General features: G+C 36.7%; 1 protein-coding gene across 1 annotated transcript in view; it reads right to left on the reverse strand.

Annotated features, from left to right (window-relative positions):
- The window catches only part of HEATR5A (HEAT repeat containing 5A), a 121,160-nt gene that overhangs the window by 35,086 nt on the left and 59,998 nt on the right, over positions 1–26,076 (reverse strand). Inside the window, exons 19-24 of the mRNA XM_047075579.1 lie at positions 16,361–16,520; positions 13,047–13,236; positions 11,795–11,964; positions 9,129–9,155; positions 6,734–6,872; positions 3,619–3,798 (exon numbers count right to left, since the gene is read on the reverse strand). Coding sequence (XP_046931535.1) covers positions 3,619–3,798; positions 6,734–6,872; positions 9,129–9,155; positions 11,795–11,964; positions 13,047–13,236; positions 16,361–16,520 — 866 coding nt within the window. The remainder of the gene's footprint in view (positions 1–3,618; positions 3,799–6,733; positions 6,873–9,128; positions 9,156–11,794; positions 11,965–13,046; positions 13,237–16,360; positions 16,521–26,076) is intronic.

A 26,076-nucleotide genomic window follows, 5' to 3' on the forward strand; every position in this document is an offset into this window, starting at 1 on the left:
AGTATGAGGGATTGCACTAGGGAGACTGTTTTAACACTAGGGCCTTGAACAGATTTAAGAAGGTTCCTGAACCTACTAAACACGCCTGAAAATATTTTTCTTAAGATAGGCTCATTTCTGTCATTTATAGTCTCATATTTTCCCAATGGCCTGAGCAGTGAGGAATGAATTATTTCTTCCTTATATTAACTGTTAACTTATTAACTCTGTTTAACTCAACTTCAAATTGAACTAGGCTATAAAAGAGACCAACCTTTTTTCCCTTAAAATATCTTCTTTTAAACTTTTTTTACTTTTTGGGGCGCTTGGGTGGCTCACTTGGTTAAGTGTCCGACTTCAGCTCAGGTCATGATGTCATGGTTCGTGGGTTCAAACCCCGTGTCGGGCTGACAGCTCAGAGCCTAGAGACTACTTTGAATTCCGTGTCTCCTTCTCTCGCTTTCTGCCCCTCCCCCACTTGTGCCTGTCTCTCAAAAATAAATGTTAAAAAAAATTTTTTTTTAATAAATTGTTTTTATTTTTTGAGAAAGAGTGCACATGCAAGCAGGAAAGGGACAGTGGGAGACAGAGGGAGAGAATCTTAAGCAGGCTCCACACTCAACATAGAGCCTGACAAGGGGCTTGATCTCCTGACTGTGAGATCATGACCTGAGCCGAAATCAAGGGTCAGATGCTTAACCGATTAAGCCACCCAGGGCCCCTTAAATTATCTTGTATGTCAACATTTCTTGAGTGTGTTATGAAAGCAAAGATGTCACAAAATTATAGCAAAGTCCTGTCTTAAGACTAAGGTAATAAATCAACAAACAGACTGAAATGTGTGTTTTCATTTTTTGTTTAAAAAAATTTTTTTTAATGTTTATTTTTGAGACAGAGACAGCACACAAGTGAGGGAGGGGCAGAGAGAGAGGGAGACACAGAATCTGAAGCAGGCTCCATGCTCCTAACCATCAGCACCTAACCTGATATGGCGCATGAACCCATGAACTGTGAGATCATGATCTGAGCCGAAGTCAGATGCCCAATCTACGGAACCACCCAGTCGCCCTATGTGTTTTCTTAATAAGAAAGGATAAAGCCAAACTACAAAGGATAAAGAACAAATGGTAAAAGAAAACTGAGCACAAAGCTCTGGGAGATACCAGAAATAGGTGAGATACCAGAAAAGTGTAATCAACCTGTTTACGCACATACAGATTTTCCAAAGGAGAAGTTCTTGTAAGTTCTCAAGTGGTGGGATAGAAGAGAGCCTCAACAAAGGAAAAGATATAAAGCATAGTAACTGAAAGAACAGATATAAATCAATGGAAGAGAAGAGGAGCAATAAGCATCAAGGGAGACAGTGGAGAATGTAAAACAAAGTTTTAAAAATGATGCCTTTCTTCCTTTAACATAATTCAAATACATTAAATTATAAAGCTTGGGTAACTGAGTTTAAGAGCTACTGAAATATAGTAGGAAGCTGAATTTTACTATTATTTTTTTAAAGTTTTTATTTAAATTCTAGTTTAACATATAGTGTAACATTGGTTTCAGGAGGAGAATTCAGGGATTCATCACTTACACACGACACTCAGTACTCCTCACAAGTGCATTCCTTACTACCCATCACCCACCTAGCCCATCTCCCCCACACCTCCCTCCATTAATCCTCAGTTTGTTCTCTATAGTTAAGAGTCTCATGGTTTATTTCCCTCTTTTTGTTCCTTAAATTCCACATATGACTGAAATCATAAGGTACTGGTCTTTCTCTGACTTTTTTCACTTAGTTTAACAGTCTAGTTCCATCCATGTCACCGCAAATGGCAAGATTTCATTCTTTTTTTTTTTTTTTTTTTGAGACAGAGAGAGCATGAGTGGGGGAGGGGCAGAAACAGAGGGAGAGAAGGAGAATCCCAAGCAGGTTTCGCATTGTCAGCACAGAGCCTGACACGGGCTCAAACTCACATGAGACTATGACCTGAGCCAAAATCAAAAGTTAGACACTTAGCTGACTGAGCCACCCATGTACCCCAAGATTTCATTCTTTTTGATGGCTGAGTAATATTCCACTGTATACATACACCACATCTTTTTTATCCATTCATGGATATTTGGGCTCTTTCCATAATTTGGCTATTGTTGATAGTGCTGCTATAAACATTGGGGTGCATGTGCCCCTTTGAATCAGTATTTTTCTATCTTTTGGATAAATACCTATTAGTGCAATTGCTGGATGGTAGGACAGCTCTATTTTTAATTTTCTGAGGAACCTCCATACTGTTTTCCAGAGTGACTGTATCAGTTTGCATTCCCACCAACAGTGTAAGAGGGTTCCCCCTTTCTCTGCATCCTTGCCAACATCGGTTGTTTCCTGTGGTGTTAATTTTAGCCCTTCTGACAGGCGTGAGGTGGTATTTCAACATAGTTTTGATTTGTATTTCCCTGAGGATGAGTGACGTTGAGCATCTTTTCATGTGTCTGTAAGCCCTCTGTATGTCTTCTTGGAAAAATGTCTATTCATGTTTTCTGCCCTTTTTTTTCACTGGATTATTTGTTTTTTGGGTCGTGAGTTTTAAAAGCTCTTATAGATTTTGGATACTAATCCTTTATCAGATATGTCATTTGCGAATATCTCTCATTCCATAGGTTGGCTTTTAGTTTTGTTGATTGTTCCCTTGGCTGTGCAGAAGTTTTTGTCTTGATGAGGTCCCAATAGTTCATTTTGTTTTTGTTTAGGAAGGTTTCTGAGAGCAGAGCATAAGTAGAAGCAGAAAGAGAGGGAGACAAAGAATCCAAAGCAGGCTCCAGGCTCTGAGCTGTGAGCACAGAGCCCAATGTGGGGCTCGAACCCACAAACTGTGAGATCATGACCTCAGCCAAAGTCAGATGCTTAACCGAGTGAGCCACCCAGATGCCCCATGGAAAGCTGGATTTTAAAGTCATGCAGGGTAAAGTCTGAATCTACCTGTGTATGTCTTTGGACATATTCCCTAACCTTTCCAAACCTTGTTTTCTCTTGTGCAAAATGGAATATTAACTGCCTACTCACTGGATGGTTAAAGGATTAAATCAGATAAAGTATGTACAATACCTGGAACAAAACTGATTTGTCTCTTTTCTTCCTTTCATTTATTTTCTCTCTTACTCCAAAGATATAAATTTGAAAGACTCTAATACACATTCTCACTAACCATTATCTTATACTCACAAATACATTAGGTAAATAACACTATTTTTTAACCCTGTTTGAAATCAACATTATTAAGTATAGAGAAACTTGCTTGCTCAGAATGTTGTAACTTTTGATAATTTTTCTACTAAGTTGATTTGATGCAATCCCTCAACTATTATATGCATGAAAACAAACGATGGGGCTACTGTAAGTCAGGTCATCCATTTTATAGTACAAATAACCCTACTTTTTAGTTTGTTTTAGACAGGGAAGTCATAAACGACAATCAGAAGAATACTAAAACCCACAGGCCGAAGTGTTAGACTTAAACACTAGAATTTTCACTTGAAAAATGCAACAAGCAATTACAATCCAAATACTCAGACAAAATTGTCAGTGGCAAACAATTTTATAGAACATTTTCACTTTCAATTTTATTTCAACTGGTAACCACCAATACTCACCAGCGGATGCAGCAAGTACATCTTTACAAAGCTTTAACCAGAAGGAGAGCTTATCCACTGCCATAGACGTAAGCATATGATTTAAAGTCTCTTTGATATCATTGCATAACTTCTGATCTGTCTCTTTGTCTAGTAAGGTCAATAATGCCCCTTCAAGGCCCACTTCTCTGATGTTAGCATCTGACAAGAAGAAAATCGATGATCTAAGTAATACAGAAAACAAAACTGCCATATGAGAAGTACACACATTCTGGAGTTATTAAAATACTACATGCAAATATTCTCACTGCAAAGTAATAAAGCACCTCAAAGGAGAAACATAAGCCCCGTCTAGCATCCATTTCCTCTAATTCTGGAAATGCCAAAAGAATAAATTTTCTCTTGAAGATTTAACTTATCTAGCATGTATTTATTTATGTATGTATGTATGTATGTATGTATTTATGTATTTATGTATTTGTTTTTCATTTATTTATTTTACAGTTGAGAGAGGGAGAGAAGAATCCCAAGCAGGATCTGTGCTGACATGGGGCTCAATTCCATGAACTGTGAGATCATGACGTGAACTGAAATCAAGAGTCAGACGCTTGACCAACTGAGCCACCCAGGCAACCTGAACTTATCTAGAATTTATGAAAGCATTTAGATTCTAAAGATAATGCTACTATTATACTATTTTGTAAGAGAAATTATCTTTTAAAGACTAGAAGGAGACATCAGAGGAATAAAAGGTATAGCATAGGGAATATAAGTCAGTGGTACTATAGTAGTGTGGTATGGTGACAGATGGTAGCTACACTTGTGAACATAGCATAATGTTTATTTAAACTTGTGGAAACACGATGCTGTACATTTGAAACAAATTAACACTGTGTGTCAACTATACTTCAGTAGAAATCAGTAGGAATGTTTCAGATTAGGAGTCTAAAGACACAGAACAAACAACGTAATATGTGAATCATGGCTGGATCCTAAATTTGGGTGGTGGTAAGGGAGGGTAGTAAGGAGTCATAAAGAACATTTTTTGGATAACTGGGGAAATTTGTGTGAGAACTGCATATTCTATGATGGCTACTTTATCAGTGTTAATTTTATTAAGTGCAGAAATGATGTGTGGTCATGAAGGAAAATGTATGTATTAGGAGTGAGCTGTCATGATGTCTGCAGTCTGCTTTCAGACGGTCTGGCAAAAGATATGCATCTGTGTAAGTATGGAAAGAGAGAAAGTTATATAAAATGAATGCCATAAAGATGCTAAGTAGGTGAATATATGCGTTCACTGCACATTTCTTTGAACTTTTTCCATTTGAAAAATCACAAAATTAAAAAAAAAAATTTTTTTAACGTTTATTTTTGAGACAGAGAGAGACAGAGCACGAACGGGGGAGGGTCAGAGAGAGGGAGATACAGAATCCGAAACAGGCTCCAGGCTCTGAGCTGTCAGCACAGAGCCTGACGGGGGGCTCAAACTCGCAGACCGCGAAATCATGACCCGAGCTGAAGTCGACCGCTTAACTGACTGAGCCACCCAGGCGCCCCCAAAATCACAAAATTTTAAAAAGGAAATATATAATGAGTTCTTTACTGTATTTTACTCCTATAGCTAAGTCAAGAATTCTAGGAACATATACAAGCATATTTATGCAATAAAAGCCTAAAGCAAAAGATGCAGATAATTTCAGTGGTAAATATAAACTGAAGGTCACTTAGGCAGAATATCTCACACGGTTAGAAGATTAAAATTTCTCTGGTTAAGGTAAGTAACCAATTGTTTTCAAATGAGGTCTGCCACCTGTTTGGGTGGCTACCATACTAGTTCAGCAACGCTGATGAACTCAAGTCAAACAGTTAAAGTCTTAGTCTAACAACAAACTAAGGAGCACAGTATGACAGTAAAACACACTGATCTGAGAGCTTTAGATATTGGAAAGCTTTGTGAAGCCTGAGACTTTCTCAAAGTGTGACAGCACTCTGGAAACTATATACATAAAAGAGTAAGATATTACCATTACTATTTTTGGAGGTTGTATGAATTTATATGTATATTTGGGTTACTCACATAATTTTAAAATAAAGACATACAGACTTAAATCTAACCAACTAAGAAATCCTTTAATTCGGTTCTAAAATAAAGAAGGGGCTAAAAACCCTTCCACCTAAAGACGACTTATCTATGATAAATTTTATTAAATGAGATTTTGGAGGAAGAAAGGCACATATGGTAAATTACTTAAGGGCTAAATCCAACTTCGATGGATTGTTGTGAAAAAACTTGCTCTAAAATTTGAGTGGCTCTCAAATTTCAATATGCATTAACAGGGATTGCAAAAACATAGAAAACAGATTGCTGGGCTTTACTCCCAGATTTTTGGTTAAGCAGATTTTGGATGGGGCCCGATAATTTGCATTTCTAACAAGTTCTTGGTGAGGTGGATATTGCTAGTTTGGGGACCTAAGTTTGAAAACAATTTTTCTAAACCAGTAACATCACTGGTTGGGAATGGCAGTAATTGTTAGTAACTGTCTCTTGTAGCAGGTTTAAGACATTATATATTAACTTTTAAATTTCATTTTAAAAATTCATGTTTAAATGAAGACTTAAAATTAAAACAATCATTTGAGGTACGCCTGGGTGACTCTGTTGGTTGAGCGTTCAGCTATGGCTCAGGCCATGATCTCATGGTTCATGACCTTGAACCCAGCGTCGGGCTTGCTGGTCAGTGCAGAGCCTAGTTCAGATCCTCTGTCCACCCACCCACCCCCCCCCCCCGACTTCTCTTTGTGCACCATCCACCCCCTGCTTGTGCTCTCTCTCTCAAAAATAAATAAACACTAAAAAAATTATCTGGAGTGCCTGGGGGGCTCAGTCAGTTGAGTGTCTGACTCTTGAGCACCTGACTCTTGATTTCAGCTCAGGTTGTTATCTTCCAGTTTGTGAAATTGAGCCTCATGTCGGGCTCTGTGTTGGTGTGGGGCCTGCTTCTCATTCTCTCTTTCCCTCTCTCTCTGCCCCTTCCCCACTCAGGAGCCCTCTCTCTCAAAATAAATAAAAGAACTTAAAAATTTTATTAAAAAAATCATTTGAGCTGGAGATAATGTTGACAAAAAGAATTACCTAGAGTCAACTCTTCTCTGCTATCCTTAGCAAGCATAACAGCATGTTCTGAAACTTCAGCTGCTTCTCTCTGTACAAGCTGACGTAAACAAGCCAGTACTGCTCTTCTCAGTAACAAATAGGGACTACAAAGATTCACCTGAAAAATACCAATTGGGAAATGAAAGAGCTGAAATTCTTGGTGGCATTCATAATAAGTCTAATAGACATACACTGGATCCCTCCTGATTCTGTCCAGCTCATCACTAGGCTAGATTCAATTTATTAAACACACAGAAACTTCTACAAACTATTCTAGTACATATTTTTTATTACAATTTAGAAATAAATAGCTTAAGGAGTAATACATGTACTTGATTATGAAATATTCATAAACACATCCAAGCAGAAGCCTCTGGACAGTGTTAGAAGACACAAAATTTACATGAATAAAACAGTTTCGAGATAAAAGAAATACAACTGAGAAAGACTTTATTTGTAGCTTATACAATTGTGCTCATGCAACAATATTATAATGTTTTACCATCCTCTAAGTAGAAATTTATATAGATCCATATAAGCAATATAACATACTGGTTAAAAGGGAGGCTCTAGAGTCAAACTGCCTCACTTTGAGTCCTAGATCCACCATTTACTAGCTGTGTGACCTTGGGCAAATTATTTAACCTCTCCGTGCCTTAGTTTCCTTATTTGTAAAATGGAAATAACACTACCCCCATCTTATAGGGCTGTTGCAAAGTTAATTCAGAGAAACATGCAAAAGGGCTTAGCATAGTTTCTGGCACACAGTAAGTGCTCAATAAATGTTAGTTATTAACTATTATTAACAGTCTATCACTAGTCTTTTATTCAGATGCCAGAGTAAGTAAATGCATTTTCAAATAAAGACAGAAAAGAGTTTTACTCAGAAAACATATTCACCAAAAACACTCTTTAGAGACACACATTACTGACAACAGGTTTTATATGTATGTATATCTACTTGTATATAATGGATATACATGTATGTACATAGATGCTACATATCAGAGATAAAGAATATTTCTGCTAGAATGACAGACTCCTTCCACATATTTTTCTTAGAAGTGTTTGAACAATGTAAATCTCAATAGATTGTGTCTACTGAAGGTAAATGGTATGACTGCGATATACCTTAAATGAACAATTAAAAAAGCCAAAAGTTTCTGGATACAAATTTTTTCTAAGTGATTCATAAGTAGAATAAAGTCGAGTTTTTGCAATTTATTTTTTTCTAACAATGAAAGCAAAGACCAGTAAAAGTGTGGCTTATGTCAATGAATATGTGTCTTATGCTATTGATTTTCCAAGCAAATTTGAGAAAGAAGGGCATACTTCGTATAGTGATCTTTATTTAGATATGGTGTATGTGAGAAAAAACATAACTGAAGTAGGTGAGTTTGTTGAAAAGAGCAGAGGATAAATTCTGAGAAAAAGAGTAGGTGGTGACAGCTGGTTTTTAACACATAAAAAAAAAAAATGCAAAGAGAGTGAAACTAAATTTTCTCAGAAGCCAAAGACAGAAGAGGTTTGTGAATATATCATCAGTGAAACATATGGATGGGAACTGCTTTATAAATATATTTTATTATACCCTCAAGACATATCATGAACTGAAAAGTCGAAAGAGGAATGCCATTCACAAAGTCTAAAGTTAATATTCCAATCATGTTAAAGAACCACTGTTAGAAACTAGTATATAGGATAACAAGGGAGTGAAAATGTAAAAAGATTAAGTTTATTCATGCCCAAGATTATGGCTGTATTTTACAACAAAAACAAAAAAGCATTCTACAAGGCTATTTTAAAGAAAAGTTAATGAATCTATTAGTTATCTCACTGGAGTTTTACAAACATATAATACAAGGCAGGCGCAGCATTTATTCAGGCTGGTCAAACAATCTTTTAGAGACAGCATGCTTATAAAAGTACTCTTTACTTGTTTGGTAGAAAAAAAATTGAAGGCAGTCACACAAAGCAAAACGGAACATTTAATATCTCCACGTCATTCTCCAGCATTTATATTGGGAAGAGGAACAGAGTGAATTAAGGCAAACAAACCAAGCAGGCAAAATACAGAAATCAGGTCAAACTGTAATTATAATTCCTTTCTGAAATGAATATATTAAATCAAAATGATGCAAAATTAAGTGCAAGGAGTGAGTGCACTGGCTGGAGAAGGTTAGGGAGGATTTGTTTACACTGGTATTAAATAATCACCATGTAACATGCTACACATACTGGACTTTGCATTAATGGTTAGCTTAAACAAAGAGATGCAGGGGAAAACAAGAACATCTACAACCAAAATAACGACACAAAGAAACAGCACTGCAAACCTCAAAAAAAAGTTAGGAATTGAGGGTGAGGGACCTACCAACACAGAATTATCCAACAAGATCTCCTGCACAAAAACAAACGACAGACTGGTCATGACAAAACCAAAAGATAAATACTAGGATGATTTTGACAACAGTCAGCTAAGCATTAAAATATAAATGTTGATAGAGCTATCATTCAAACTGGCTTAGCTTCGACTTTAAAACTATGCCATGAATATTTCATTTTCCAATTTAAAATAGGAGTTGAACTAAGATCTTGGAAACAGTCAACTCAAGATGTAAAGATATAAAATATACAATAACTTAAAAATGTACATTTATGTAATTAGATTTTCCTTTGGAAACTCTCATTAAGCCTCAGTAACAAAGCCAGATCAAATAGACATGAGTGTTAAAAGAGTGATCTAGATTGCATTCAAATGAACAGGTGTCCAGCAAGGGACAAAGTTAATGGTTTACTTCATCACAATTATAAATTTTTTACTCTTGGAAGCCAACTTTTAAAACTTAGAATACTCAGAATTGCTAGTGTAGCTAAGACCAAGTTCAGAATGGAAGTTAAACAGCATGCAGTTAGAAGAAAACCCTTTCAGTAAGATTCTTTCCTAATGATGAAATATATTCTGAATCTTCAGGGAGTTTCAATTAAAATGAAAACACTTCATGCTAAATAATTAAATTCTTTGTAGAAAAGAAAATCTGATTATAAAGTTGTTAAACAGGAAAGCAAAAGCAATTTTCTTACTATAGGAAATACTCTAAAATATAATAAATTCAATCTAATAAATTTAGAATAAAAGCTTACTAAAAAATTAAGACATGAAATTAACAAACTATAGTGATAGCAATTTTTGAATGACTTCTGAATAAGAAAAAATCATTTTACTGCTTAAATATTATGAGTAACATAAATAATATTTGTTAATTGTTAATTTTGATTTTCACAACTGCTCTTAATATTCCAAGAGAAACATCCAATAGTAATCTCTATTCTTTATATGTAAACTTTCTCAGTCTGGGAAAAAAAAGAGTAACAAATTTAATCAGTTCTAATTCACTAAGAATTAGTAAGTTTTGCTCTTTATTTCTCAATAAATATAATGGAGAGTGAAAGTCTGACCAACTTGCAAAGGAATGGCTATTTTTCAACAATTGGTTTTGGGGATGGTTCTTTGAATTAGAGAATAATATTCCTAGGGAAAAGTCATTGAGTAGTAAAGGTAAAAAAAAAAAAACCCTTTTCCAGTAGGTGCTATTTTCTCTAATATGTGTTTAACCTAAAGAGGAACCAAGTTTCTATCAGAAAAGTCAGTCACATCCTTTTTTTTAAGAGTCTTACATAACTTTGACCATAAAAATCACTATGAACATTAACATAATGTCTAAGTTATATGTTAGAAAATAAAAACTACTACATATTGAGTGGTTATTAAGTGCCTAGGACATGTGCCTTAATGGGTGGTATCTCGTGCAATCTTTGTTTTATAGACAAGATAGCTGAGGCTGGAAGAGGTTATGGGACTTCTCTAAGGCCACAAAGCTAGGAGGTGGTAGAGATGAGGTTAAGAGCTAATCAAAACTACAAAGTCAGTAAGGAATAAAGAAATGGGAACTTAACAAGGAGTTCAGAAACTGGATTCTAGGGGCGCCTGGGTGGCTCAGTCGGCTGAGCGTCCAGCTTGGGCTCAGGTCATGATCTTGTGGTCCGTGAGTTCGAGCCCCTCATTGGGCTCTGTGTTGACAGCTTGGAGCCTGAAGCCTGCTTCAGATTCCGTGTCTCCCTCTCTCTCTGTCCCTTCCCTGCTCATACTCTGTCTCTCTCTAAAATAAAAAACATAAAAAAATTAAAAAAAAAAAAAAAAGAAACCTGGATTATAGACTTAGAGCTACCACTACTTCTAGATATGTTACCTTGGACAAATTATTTGACTTTTTTGGTGCTTGGTTTTGTTTTGTTTTTTTTGGGGGGGGGGGGAAGATTGCTTTTAATGATATTTGAAGTTCTTTCAAGGTCTGAAATGCTGTATATCCTGCCTTCAGCTTGTGAATGAAAGGTCTGTCTAAAGTAATAATTCTCAACTGTCATGTTACTAATGGGAATGTGTTGTAAACATTCTAGGGGCAGAAATAGTTTAAAAGCAATGGTGTCAAGTTTTAATTCCAAATGTAACCCAATTTTTGAGGCAAATTTAGATAGAAACTGGTGATACTCAAGGTAAATCTTAAAACCATTGATGATTATGAACCATTTACCAGAACTTTTAGCATTTAGCTTGCATTATTTATTAAACATATTATTAGAACCCAGATATTGATGCATATGACACTAGAATATTAAGGAAAAATGTTATTTTCCCATCTGAGGTGGAGAGAACTTTATATATAATTATTTGAAATAATGTCACATACATTTTTTCCATGTCCTACAGCATTTATACAGTACCCAGGACATTTGAGCATCCAATACATGTTTACTGATTAATGAATAAACGTTCCAAATGGTAAGTTCAAAACTAATAGAACAAAACTGAATCAATATATGAGAGGTTTGAGATGTGATTACATGAAATTTGGCCCTACCCACTAAAAAAACCAGAAACGAGAGGAAATAGCTATTGTACACAGACTAGAGAATTATTAAATATAAATCTAAGTTTCCAATGAAAAAAAACTAAGGACTCACTTAAAATTTTATACTCACACAGAGGCAGCTGACCAAGCTAGACAGGTTGACATGTCTTGGAGCAAACATATGAAGCTGCTGAAGGCAAGAGATGGCCTGAGCTTGAACAAGGCAGTCTGGGTTGTCCTGCATCACCGCACAACCCAAAAGACAGGAAGTCCTTAAGGTGGAAATGGAAGTACTATTACCTAAAATGAAAGCACAAATCTTTGAATAATTCGTCTATGAAATCATTCCTCTTTAAACTCATATTACTGAGTTTATTAATTTTAACCAATTTTAAACTTAAGGATCTGTGAAGTAAATTTCTCCTACAAAAGAAAGCCAGGTGACAGATTTTTGGGTTATATTAGTTACTCCTAGTCTGAAAAATTTGTCAATACAAATCACTAGGCAAATAAGAACCTCAGCCTATCTGAAGGCTACACCAAAATTTCATGAAAAGTGGAATTAGAATGGCTAATGAACTTAGCCCTGCTTATATTAGTTGAGTTTCTTTCAAATATTAAAATCATTCATGGACTTTACATTTGAAAAGATCAGATTACCTGAGTTTTGGGACTTAGCCATTTATTTCTTAGAAGAGAGAAGCTCTTTACACTATTCCACTTGAATTTTTCACTTCAATTGTTAAGAAAAGCATATTAAAAATATATCTAATCTTTCTAAATACGACACTCCTTATCTTTTCAAGGTAAAAGAAATCAGACTAGATGGCATTTCACAAAATATACTGATCACCTACTATGTGCCAATCATAAAGGCTTTTCAACTTTTCCCTCATTTGATAGAAAAGGAAACCAAAGACCAAAGACAAAGATTTTCCAAAGGTCATCCAATGAACTGGTGGTGGAGTGGGGCATCTCGCTGGCACAGTTGGTTAAACATCCGACTCCTGATTTGGGCCCAGGTCATGATCTCATGTTTTGTGAGACTGAGCCCTGTGTTGAGTTTTGCACTGACAGCACGGAGCCTGCTTGGGGTTTTCTCTTTCTCTTTCTCAAAAATAAATAAATAAACTTAAAAAAAAAAAAAAAAAGTAGTGGTGGAGCTTACATTAAGTTTCCTACTTTCTATGTTATTTTCTATTATGTCAGCATGCAGGAGTCAAAATCTTCTTCCTGACTCTCAATATTCTGCTCATGTATTTGCATAGAACACTGTGCTAAACTCCACTTCACTGACAAGTATTTGAGTCAGTAATAAGAAGTGAATTCATTTTCACATGTGTATTTTTAATTTAAAACATCACAAAATGAGCTATGCATACCCTGTAGTTCTGGACCCAAAGTAGTAATAAGGGCATTCAAACAGCGACCAAGACTTTGTTGAACTTCAGCATGAGTAGGAGGCACATTTAACAATAACATTATAATAAGAGAAAGGGTGGGTTCCACATGGATATGGTACAGTGGGCCAGCAGAATCAATAATCAGTGATAGCGAATGTAGTGCCCAGGTCTGTGAAGACAGAGAAAAACAATTTAAAATGCTACAGCAGCATTAAGAAACATAAAACACAATGAATTGTTCTTTGTTGAAGGAAGCGATAAAGTAACGAGACAGTATAGTACTTGTGTGCTATTATAACTAACCTGGAAAGAGAAACAGAGAACATACAAAGTTTAAGAAAAAATTTCTCTCAAATATCCAGTAAAAAACCCTGACAATCATCTAATTTCGAATGCTAAACTTAAATCTATCTCAGTACTAAGAATTCCAAGATTGGGGTGCCTGGGTGGCTCAGTCGGTTGAGCGTCCAACTTCGGCTCAGGTCATGATCTCACAGCTCATGAGTTCAAGCCCTGTGTCGGGCTCTGTGCTGACAACTCAGAGCCTGGGGCCTGCTTTGGATTCTGTGTGTCTCTCTCTCTCTCTGCCCCTAAACAACTCCCATTCTGTCTCCGTCTCTCTCAAAAATAAGTAAACATTAAAAAAAAAAAAATTAAAAAAAAAAAAAGAATTCCAAGATAATGTTTGGTTCTTTAACTAATAGCTTGAACTAAATCTAGTTTACCGTAAAGTGTTTTTTGTTCAATCTACGTGGAGAACAAAAATTCAAGTTTTTAAAAGATTCAACAAGATTTACAATTACATGCAGTAATATGGACAAATCTCTTGAATGTAATGTTGAAGAAAGCCAGACATAAAAGAGTATGTACCATATGATTCCAATGATATAAAGTATAAAAGCAGGCAAAACTAACATATGATGCTGCAAATTAGGAGAGTGGTTATCCTTGGTAGGACAGGTAATAACTAGAAAAGAACATGAGAGCATTTGGGGTATTGATAATGTTCTATTTCTTGATCTAGGTGCTGGTTACATGGTGTATTTAGTTTGTATACTTTACTCACAGAGACGCACACTTATGATAAGTGCACTTTTACAAACATATAAAAATAAATATATATGTATTAAATAAGTGTATACATTATATATATAAATATTAATATAGTAAACAAACAGATTTGCCTTTGAGACAAATCTGCCCTGCCACATGGTTTTATAAATAAAGCTTCACTGAAACACAGTCATGCTCATTCATTTACATACTATTTATGACTGCTACTGCTACAATGGCAGAACTGAGCAGCTGACAGAGAGTGTATGGCATGTAAAGTGTACATAATTTACCATATGGCTCTGAAAATAATAAGTTGGTCAACTCTGGTTTAAATGAAACAAGACTCTACCAGTACCTCAGAATGAGGTTGTCTTTGGAGACAGGGCCTTTAATGAAGTTAAAATGAGGCTATTAGAGCAAGCCCTAATCCAATGTGACTAGGGTCCTTCTAAGAAGATAAAATTTGGACAGAGTAATGCTAGAGATGCACATGCACAAAGGAAAAACCATGTGAAGACACAATGAGAAGGTGACCAACTGCAAGCCAAGGAAAGAGGGCTCAGAAGAAACCAAACTTCTGACATTTTGATCTAGGACTTCTAGCCTACAGAACCATGAGAAAACAAATTTCTGCTATTTAAGCCAACCAGTGAATGAATGAATGAATGAATGAAAGAAAGAAAGAAAGAAAGAAAGAAGGAAAGAAAGAAGACTGGCCATATACTGACAACCAAGCAGTCAGACAGATGATGGGTATAATAGATTCCTTATAGTATACACTCTATCTACTTCTATATACATTTGAAGGACATAAAAATTCCTCCCTTTAGGAAATTCAGAAAGCTTTATCCCTCTTACCAATGAATGTATAAGAAAGCTTAGAGTACTAAACATTCTACAAAAATAAACTGTTAAGTCAGAGACAGCAGTAATCAAGAAGAGTCAGATTTAATGACACTGGAAGCCACTAAAAGCATTTAAATTAATCAACTGAAAAAGTATTCGATGTAAATGTATGTGCATTCAAGACTTCTTGAAGGGGGAGAAGAGAAATATAATAAATAGAAGCAAAGGAGGATGAAAGAATGGAACACCTTATAAGTTAACTCAATCAACTACTGGATAATGATGATGAAGAGACTATTAGTAATATGGTAGTAATTCAAAGAAGGAAAGCTAACTGTGGATTAGGGATGTTGAAATTTGACAAGAAGGTGGTTAAACTGGACTTCAGAACGCTAGAAAATTTGGATGATCAGATAGGACCAGGAAGGGAAAAGAACAATAGGAAAATATAAGTGCAGACATGAGAATGGCATGAGTGGAATGAGAACAGGCAGACTGCCTATGAGAGAAGTCAGTACCCTGGGGTAATGATAGATAAGGTTCCTGGGTCAGCTGATAGGACTTGAATGAGAAGGAGATTTAGGAAGCAATAAGCAGTTTCCCAGCTTTTTGACAGGAAAGTTGCAAGATGAAAGCCTTTCAGGAAAACAAATGTGGCTTCATATCTAGGGAGAGTTGAAAAGAACCTAAAAACACTACTATAATAATTAGGAACACACGAGGGGGACAGAGATAAGATAAGGAGAGTAAAAGAACAGGAAGAATAACAATCAATCAAGATTTGATTTTAAAAATTTTGATTTTAAAATATCAAGAGAATGATGATTTTAACTGACATGGGTAAGATGTGTACAATAATATGGTAAAGTGGTTAAGAGCATGGGTTTGGAGCCCGTGACTTGTGTTCTTGAACTGATTAGATGATTTGTTAGCTTTCAGCTGTGAGCAAGTTACTTAGCTTCTGTAAGCCCCAGTTTTCTTTTTGTATAAGGGGAATATACACCATAGATTACTGTGAGGCTTACATATGTTAATATGTTGTTAGAAGAATGTGATACAAAGCTTGGTACCTATTAAGTTCTCCAAAATGGTAAATGTTATTATTAAGATGGAAGGAAGATCGATTTCAGAAAAAAAATACTAAATTTGACTTTAGAAACTCCTGAGTGTGAAGTAATGATAGCAAGATTTGACTAAGACTTGAATTTCAAAAATCCATCCAGGTTAACAATGGCTTAGACATTTACTGGGAGGTGTGTGTGTGTGTGTGTGTGTGTGTGTGTGTGTGTGTGTGTGTGAATTATTTACAAGTTACTAGTGGCCGATAAAAACATGATCTGCATTATCTACAAATCATGAATTTCAAGAAAAGTATCACATGGAGTATTTACCTGCACATCAGGAGAAGTACTGTCCTGAGACAAAGTATAAAGGATTCCGACACAAGAATTCAAATGCTGAGAAGAACTTATCCCTCCTAAATATCTATGTAGGGATCCCAAAGCCAATGAGTATCCTGTTCTGGTAACCACATCCCTTGCTGATTTCAGTCTGTAATTACGGAAATAAACAATAGTTACTGAAAAAAACTAATGCATGTACACTGTCACTTAGGCAAAACTTTTTGTATGAATAGCTGCAAAATTCAAAAATATATGTTACTGATAAAAACATTTTGAAATAACCTCAAAGGTATCTTAAAAAGAAAAACATTTTAAATAAAAACGTCTTCACATTTTTAAAGATTTAAGTATGAACAATTTCAATGTTTTTCAGAGATGCACACACTAAATTTATAAAACAAGCATTATTACTTTACTGTTAAGTCACTCTTTAAAAGTTCAAGTATAGGGGCGCCTGGGTGGCTCAGTCGGTTGAGCGGCTGACTTCAGCTCAGGTCATGATCTCACGGCCTGTGAGTTCGAGCCCCGCATCAGGCTCTGGGCTGACAGCTCAGAGCCTGGAGCCTGTTTCAGATTCTGTGTCTCCCTCTCTCTGACCCTCCCCCCTTCATGCTCTGTCTTTCTCTGTCTCAAAAATAAATAAACGTTTAAAAAAAAATTTTTTTTTAAAGTTCAAGTATAACCAACATACAATATGCTATTAGTTTCTGGCGTACATTGTAGTGATTTGACATTTTGATACATTATCAAAAGATCCTGACAATAAGTCTAGTTACCATCTATTACCATACAAATTTTCATCAATTTTATTGACTATATTCCACATGTTATACATGAGATTCCCATGACTTATTTATTCCCTTCACCTATTTTGTCCCTCTTCCCCTGCTTCCTGTAACCAACAGTTTATTTCTTGCATCTATAACTTATTTTCTTTGTTCATTCATTTCTTTTCACAAGTAAGTGAAATTACATGGTACTGGTCTTTCTTGGTCTTATTTTACTGAGCATAATACACTCTAGGTCCATCCAGGTTGTTGCAAATGGCATGATTTCCTTTTTTATGGCTGAGTAATATTACACACACACCCATCTTCTTTATCCATTCATTTATTAATAAACACAGGTTGCTTCCATATTTTGGCTACTGTAAATAACGTAGCAATGAACACAAGAGTGCATATAGCTCTTTGCATAGCATGACTTAAAAAAAACAAAACTTTTTTTAATGTTTGTTTATTTTTGAGAGACAGAGCATGAGCAGAGGAGAGGCAAAGAGGGAGATACAGAGTGTGAAACAGGCTCCAGGCTCTGAGCTGTCAGCACAGAGCCTGATGCGGGCTCGAACTCACAAACCATGAGATCATGACCTGAGCCGAAGTTAGATGCTTAACTGACTGAGCCACCCAGGTGCCCCATAGCATGATTTTTTTTTTTTAGCGTTTATTTATTTTTGAGAGAGAGAGAGAGAAAGAGAGAGAGAGAGAGAACATGAGAGGCAGATGGGCAGAGAGAGAGAGACGGAGACACAGAACCGGAAGCAGGCTCCAGGCTCTGAGCTGTCAGCACAAAGCCCGATGCAGGGCTCGAACCCATGGACTGAGAGATCATGACCTGAGCTGAAGTCGGATGCTCAACCAACTGAGCCGTCCAGGCACTCCTGCAGATAGTTCTCTGAATTGATGTTTTCATTTCCTTTGAATAAATACTCAGAAGTGGAATTGCTGGGTCAAATGGTATTTCTATTTTTAATTTTTTTAAGAACCTCTACGCTGTTTTCCATAGTGGTTGTACCAATTATATTCCCACAGTGCATGAAGTTTCCCTTTTCTGCACATCCTCAACACTTGTACTATCTTTTGGATACAAACCAATTAGATAAGTGTGAGCTGATATCTCGTGGTTTTGATTTGCATGTCCCTGATGATTAATGATGTTGAGAATCTCTTAATGTGCTTGTTGGCCATGTGTATGCCTTCTTTGGGAAAAAATTTAATCACATTGTCTGCCTATTTTTTTTTAAGTTTATTTTTATTTTATTATTTTTAAATTTATTTATTTTTTAATTTACATGCAAGTTAGCATATACTGCAACAATGATTTCAGGATTAATGCCCCTTACCCAATTAGCCCATCCTTCCTTCCTCAACCCCACCAGCCACCCTGTTTATTCTCCGTGTTTAAGAGTCTCTTATGTTTTGTCCCCTCCCCCCCGGTTTTTATATCATATTTGCTTCCCTTCCCTTAGGTTCATCTGTTTTGTATCTTAAAGTCCTCATATGAGTGAAGTCATATATTTGTCTTTCTCTGACTGACTACTTTCGCTTAGGTTAAAACTCTCTACTTCTATCCACGGAGTTGTAAAAGGTTAAGATTTCATTCTTTTTGATTGCCGAATAATACTCCATTGTGTGTGTATACATAGAATTATACACACACACACACACACACCACATCTTCTTTATCCATTCATCCACTGACGGACATTTGGGCTCTTTCCATACTTTGGCTATTGTTGATAGTGCTGCTATAAACATGGGGGTGCATGTGCCCCTTCTAAACAGCATACCTGTATCCATTAGATAAATACCTAGTAGTGCAATTGCTGGGTCATAGGGTAGTTCTATTTTTAACTTTTAAGGAGTTATATTTTTAACTTTTTACGGAACCTCCCTACTGTATTCCAGAGTGGCCGCACCAGTTTGCATTCCCACCAGCAGTGCAAAAGAGATCCTCTCTCTACACATCCTCGCCAACTTCTGTTGTTGCCTGAGTTGTTCATGTTAGCCATTCTGACAGGTGTGAGGTGGTATCTCATTGTGGTTTTGATTTGTATTTCCCTGATGATGAGTGATGTTGAGCATTTTTCATGCATCAGTTGGCCATCTGGATGTCTTCTTTGGAGAAGTATCTATTCTTGTCTTTTGCCCATTTCTTCCCTGGATTATTTGTATTTTGGGTGTTGAGTTTGGTAAGTTCTTTACAGATTTTGGATAATAACCCTTTATCTGATATGTCGTTTGCAAATATCTTCTCTCATTCTGTCAGTTGCCTTTAGTTTTGCTGATTGTTTCCTTTGGTGCAGAAGCTTTTTATTTTGATGAGGTCCTAATAGTTCATATTTGCTTTTATTTCTCTTGCCACTGGAGACGTGTTGAGTAAGAAGTTGCTGTGGTCAAAGTCAAAGAGATTTCTGCCTGCTTTCTCAAGGATTTTGATGGATTCCTGTCTTATATTTAGGTCTTTCATCCATTTTGAGCTTAATTTTGTGCATGGTGTAAGAAAGTGGCCCAGGTTCATTTTTCTGCATGTTGTTTTCCAGTTTCCCCAGCACCATTTCCTGAAGAGATTGTCTTTTTTCCATTGGATATTCTTTCCTGCTTTTCAAAGATTAGTTGGCCGTATGTTTGTGGGTCCATTTCTGGGTTCTCTATTCGGTTCCATTGATCTGAGTGTCTGTTCTTGTGCCAGTATCATGATGTCTTGATGATTACAGCTTTGTAATACAGCTTGACGTCCGGGATTGTGATGACTCCTGCTTTGGTTTTCTTTTTCAAGACTGCTTTGACTATTCGGGTTTTTGTAGTTCCATACAAATTTTAGGATTGTTTGTTCTAGCTCTGTGAAGAATGCTGGTGTTATTTTGATAGGTACTGCATTGAATACGTAGATTGCTCTGGGTAGTATTGACATTTTAACAATATTTGTTCTATCCAGGAGCATGGAATATTTTCGCATTTGTGTGTGTGTGTGTCTTCTTCAATTTCTTTCACAAGCTTTCTATAGTTTTCAGTACATAGATTTCTTACCTTTTTGGTTAGATTTATTACTAGGTATTTTATGGTTTTGGGGGTAATTGTAAATGGGATAGGTTCCTTGATTTTTCTTTCTGTTGCTTCATTGTTGGTGTATAGGAATGCAACCAACTTCTGTGCATTGATTTTATATGCTGTGACTTTGCTGAATTCATGGATCAGTTCTAGCAGTTTTTTGGTGGAATCTTTTGGGTCTTTCATATACAGTATCATGTCATCTGCGAAGAGTGAAAGTTTGACCTCCTCCTGGCAGATCTGAATGCTTTTTATTTCTTTGTGTTGTCTGATTGCTGAGGCTAAGACTTCCAATACTATGTTGAATAACAGTGGCAAGAGTGGACATCCCTGTCTTCTTCCTGACCTTAGGGGGAAAGCTCTCAGTTCTTCCCCGAGGATGATGTTAGTGGTGAGTCTTTCATATATGGCTTTTATGATCTTGTGGTATGATCCTTCTACCCTACTTTCTTGGGGAGTTTCTTATCAAGAAAGGATGCTGTTTTTGTCAAATGTTTTCTCTGCATCTATTGAGAGGATCATGTGCTTCTTGTCCTTTCTTTTATTGACATGATGAATCACATTGATTGTTTTGTGGATATTGAACCAGCCCAGCATCCCAGCTATAAATCCTACTTAGTTGTGGTGAATAATTTTTTTAATGTATTGTTGGATCCAGTTGGCTAATATCTTGTTGAGGATTTTTGCATCCATGTTCATCAGGGAAATTTGTCTATAGTTCTCCTTTTTAGTGGGGTCTGTGTCTGGTTTTGGAATCAAGGTAATGCTGTCTTCATAGAAAGAGTTTGGAAGTTTTCCTTCCATTTCTATTTTTTTGGGACAGCTTCAAGAGAATAGGTGTTAATTCTTCTTTAAATGTTTGGTAGAATTCCTCTGGCAAGCCATGGGGTCCTGGACTCTTTTGTTTTTTGGAAGATTTTTGATTAGCAATTCGATTTATTTATTGGTTATGGGTCTGTTCATATTCTCTTTTTCTTCTTGTTTCAGTTTTGGTAGTTTATATGTTTCTAGGAATTTGCCCATTTCTTCCAGATTGCCTATTTCATTAGTATATAATTGCTCATAATATTCTCTTATTATTGTTTGTATTTTGCTGTGTTGCTTGTGATCTCTCCTCTTTCATTCTTGATTTTATTTATTTGGGTCCTTTCCTTTTTCTTTTTGATTAAACTGGCCAGGGGTTTATCAATTTTGTTAATTCTTTCAAAGAATCAGCTTCTGGTTTCATTTATCTGTTCTGTTTTTGTTTTGTTTGTTTTTGTTTCGATAGCATTGATTTCTGCTCTAATCTTTATTATTTCCTGACTTCTGATAGTTTTGCATTTTATTTGCTGTTCTTTTTCCAGCTCTTTAAGGTGTAAGGTTAGGTTGTGTATCTGAGACCTTTCTTCCTTCTTTAGGAAGGCCTGGATCGCTATATACTTCCCTCTTATGATTGTCTTTACTGCGTCCCAGAGGTTTTGGGCTGTGGTGTTATCATTTTCATTGGCGTCAATGTACTGTTTAATTTCCTCTTTAACTTCTTGGTTAGCCCATTCATTCTTTAGTAGGATGTTCTTTAGTCTCCAAGTATTTGTTATCTTTCAACATTTTTTCTTGTGGTTGTGAGTTTCATAGCATTGAAAATATGGTCTGAAAATATGCATGGTATGATCTCAATCTTTTTGAACTTGTTGAGGGCTGATATGTGTCCCAGTATGTGATCTATTCTGGAGAAGGTTTCATGTGCATTGGAGAAGAATGTGTATTCTGCTGCTTTAGGATGAAATGTTCTGAATGTGTCTGTTAAGTTCATTTGGTCCACCATGTCATTCAAAGCCATTGTTTCATTGTTGATTTTCTGTTTAGACGATCTGTTAATTGCTGTAAGGGGGAGGGGGTTGTAGTCCCCTACTATTATGGTATTATTATCAAAGAGTTTCTTTCTGTTTGTGATTGATTTATATATTTGGGTTCTTCCACATTTGGAGCATAAATGCTTACAACTGTTAGGTCTTCTTGGTGGACAGACCCCTTAATTACGATATAATGCCTTTCTTCATCTCTTGTTACAGTCTTTATTTTAAAGTCTAGATTGTCTGATATAAATGTAGCTATTCCGGCTTTCTTTTGGTACCATTAGCATGACAGATGGTTCAACATCCCCTTACTTTCAATTTGAAGATGTCTTTAGGTCTAAAGTGGGTCTCTTGTAAACAGCATATAGATGGATCTTATTTTCTTATCCATTCTGTTACCCTATGTCTTTTGATTGGAGCATTTAGTCCATTGACATTTAGAGTGAGTACTGAAAGATATGAATTTATTGCCTTTATGTTGCCTGTAGAGTTGGAGTTTCTGGTGTCCTCTGGTCCTTTCTAGTCTTTCTTGCTTGTGGTCTTATTTTTTTCTCTCCCCTGTCTTTTCTGCCCTCAGAGAGTCCCCCTTAAAATTTCTTTCAGGGCTGGTTTAGTGGTCATGAACTCCTTTAATTTTTGTTTGGGAAACTTTTAATCTCTCCTTCTATTCTGAATGATAGCCTTGCTGGATAAAGAATTCTTGGCTGCATATTTTTCCGATTCAGCACATTGAATATATCCTGACACTCCTTTCTGGCCTGCCAAATTTCTGTGGATAGGTCTGCTGCAAACCTGATCTGTCTTCCCTCGTAGGTTAAGGACTTTTTTTCCCTTCCTGCTTTCATGATTCTGTCCTTTTCTAAGTACTTTGTGAATTTGAATATGATATGCCTTGTTGATGGTTGGTTTTTGTTGAATCTAATGGGAGTCCTCTACTTCCTGGAGTTTGATGTGTCTTTCCCCAGGTTAGGAAAGTTTTCTGCTATGATTTGCTCACATAACCCTTCTACTCCTTTTTCTATCTTCTGGGACCCCTATGGTTCTGATTCCTTTTTAATAAGTCACTGATTTTCTTAATTCTTTTTCTAATTTTTAATGTTTATTTATTTTTGAGACAGAGACAGTATGAGCAGCGAAGGGGCAGAGAGAGAGGGAGACAAAGAATCTGAAGCAGGCTCCAGGCCCTTAGCCCAACACGGGGCTTGAACTCACGAACTGGGAGATCCTGACCCGAGCCAAAGTTGGACACTCAACCAACTGAGCCACTCAGGAGCCCCTGATTTTCCTAATTCTCAAATCGTGTTCTTTTGCCTTAGTCTCCCTCTTTTTTTCTGCTTCATTATTCTCCATGAGTTTGTCCTCTATATCGCTGATTCACTGCCACATCCATCCTTGCTGCTGTGGCATCCATTCGAGATTGCAGCTCAGTTATAGCATTTTTTATTTTATCCAGACTAGCTTTTACTTCTTTTATCTCCACAGAAAGGGATTCTAATCTATTTTCAACCCCAGCTTGCATTCTTATTATTGTGATTCTAAATTCTGTTTCACACAACTTGCTTGTATCTGTGTTAAGTCCCTGGTTGTCGTTTCTTCTTGCTCTTTCTTTTGGGGTGAATCCCTTCATTTCATCATTTTAAAGGAAGGAAAGGAATTAATTAGGTAAAAGAAAATTAAAATTAAAAAATTAAAAACAACACACAAAAAAATCAAGTAAATAATGCTAGATTCTAGGTGTGTTTTGGTCTGGTTGTTGAAAGGAGATTGATTAGAGAAAAAAGGGAAAGATAAGAAAAGAAAAAAAATGGAAAAGGTTTGAAATTTGAAAAAGTGAATACAATGAAACAATATTTTTAACAAAAATTGAAAATGAAAATAATTTTTTTCTTTCTGTACTGAAGAATAAAAGAAAAAAAATTGAATAGATGGACCAGTGAAAAGACTGAAATACGATAAAAATTACATCAGTTTCCCCTAGAAGACAAACTACGAAGCACTTTATAGTATGTAAACTAAGCAGGCAGAAAGACTTGTGTTCCTGAAGAGTGAAGTTGGCCTAGATGGGTGGAGCTTAGTGTAACAGCTCCATTCTCCACTAGATGGCACTGCTTAGCTTACTGGGGTGGATTGCTGTGGTGCTTGCAGGTGTATCCACACATGCACGGGAGGCGTGAAAAAGGCATCACCCAGCTACCCAGTCTCTAGTATCAGAATTCTGTTCTCCTCAACCATCAATCACACACCTGTCCTTTTGTCTGTGGCTTCCTTCTACACCCCACTTATACAGTCCGTGACCAAGCCATCAGGTTGCCAGGTGGCAACTCCCTCTTGAGTTTTATCTCAGATGTGGCTGTGTTTCCCAACCCCTCACTTCTGAGGGACTGCGGCTTTGGCCCATTCTGATCCTCTGGGGGAGAGTCTCTTAGAGAAATGGCCAGGTGCCCACCCACCCCCAGAAACGTTCGTGGGACCGTGCTGCTGCTGATGCCCAGAGACTGCAGCTGGGTGCAAGCCTGCCCAAGAAAAAGTTCACGAAACATGTAGCAGTGTTTCAGGGATTTTGGTAAATCACAACACACATCTGGCACCAGGTTTCCCCTTAACATCCTTGTTCTAGCACCAGTGAATCTCTGGGGTCTGCTGGCATCTTTGCCTGTGGGGTGGCCACAGAGCCTCTACCAGATGTCTTCTTAGCAGGGGAACCACCTCTCCCCATGTGACCCAAGGAGCCCTCAGACTTCACTCTCTGCTCCTGGGGATTTGCCCTACCCCCCCCCCCCCCCACCAGAGCTCCTCCAGGTATCAAGCTGCGGAGTTTCCGATTCTGTGCTCCTCCTGTTTATAGAGTCTTAATGGAATTTAAACCCTCTCCTCTCTCTTTTGTTCAGTCCCAGTGGCTGTTTCCACTTTTCCACTTTCTCTCCAGCTGCTTTTGGGGGAGGGGAGTGCTTTTCCCATTCTCTCCTCCTCCCCCCAACCCCTCATCTCCATCCTTTCTCCACAAGCAAAAACAGCTCCTTGCCCTCCGCAGCTTCTCTCTCCCCCAGTTCACCTGTCTGTGCTGCATACCTGCTATGTTCTGTGGTTCAGGTGGTGCAGATTGTTGTTTTAATACTCAAATCAGTTTTCTATGTGTGCAGGATGGTTTAGTGTTGATCTGGCTGTATTTCATGGACGAGAAATGCAAAAAAAACTTCCATGCTATTCTGCCATCTAGTCCCCTGCCCATTTTTAAATCAGGTTGTTTTTTTTGACATGAAATTGTAGAAGTTCTTTATATATTTTGGATATTAACCTCTTATCAAATATTTGATTTGCAAATATCTTCCCCCATTCAGTAGGTTCCCTCAGGTTTTCTTTCCTTGATGTTTTCATTCATTGTACAAAAACTTTTCAGTAGGATGTAATTCCATTTGTTTATTTTTGCTTTTATTGAGATTGCCTGAGGAAACTGACCTCCTTCCCCCAAAATATTGTTAAGACTAATGTTTTCTTCTAGGAGTTTTATGATTTTAGGTCTTACTTCAAGTCTTTCATCCACTTTGAATTTATTTTTGTAAACAATGTAAGATAGTGGTCCAGTTTCAATCTTTTGCAAGTAGTTATCTTCTTTTCTCAACACCATTTATTAAACAGACTGTCTTTCCTTATTTCCTTATAGTCCTAATTGACTATATATGCTTGCATTTATTTCTGGGCTCTCTATTGCATCATGCTGATCTGTGTGTTTGTTTTGTGCCAGTAACATACTATTTTAATTACTCTAGGTTTGTAGTACAGTTTGAAATCAGGGAGCACATCTCCAGCTTTGTTCTTTTTCAAGACTGCTTTGGCTATTTGGGATCTTTTGTGGCTCCACACAAATTTCAGGATTTCTTTGTTCTAGTACTATGAAAAATGTCATTGGTATTTTAACAGGGATTACACTGAATCTGTAGAGTGCTTTGGGTAGTATGGATATCTTAACAAATTATATCTTACAATCCATGAGCACAGCGTGTGTATGTGTGTATGCATAAACGCACATATATGGGAT

The sequence above is a fragment of the Lynx rufus genome, unplaced genomic scaffold (assembly GCF_022079265.1).
Source record: "Lynx rufus isolate CCGP_SWC_20201006 ecotype Redwood Valley unplaced genomic scaffold, mLynRuf1.p SCAF_13, whole genome shotgun sequence".
NCBI classification, from domain to species: Eukaryota; Metazoa; Chordata; class Mammalia; order Carnivora; family Felidae; genus Lynx; species Lynx rufus.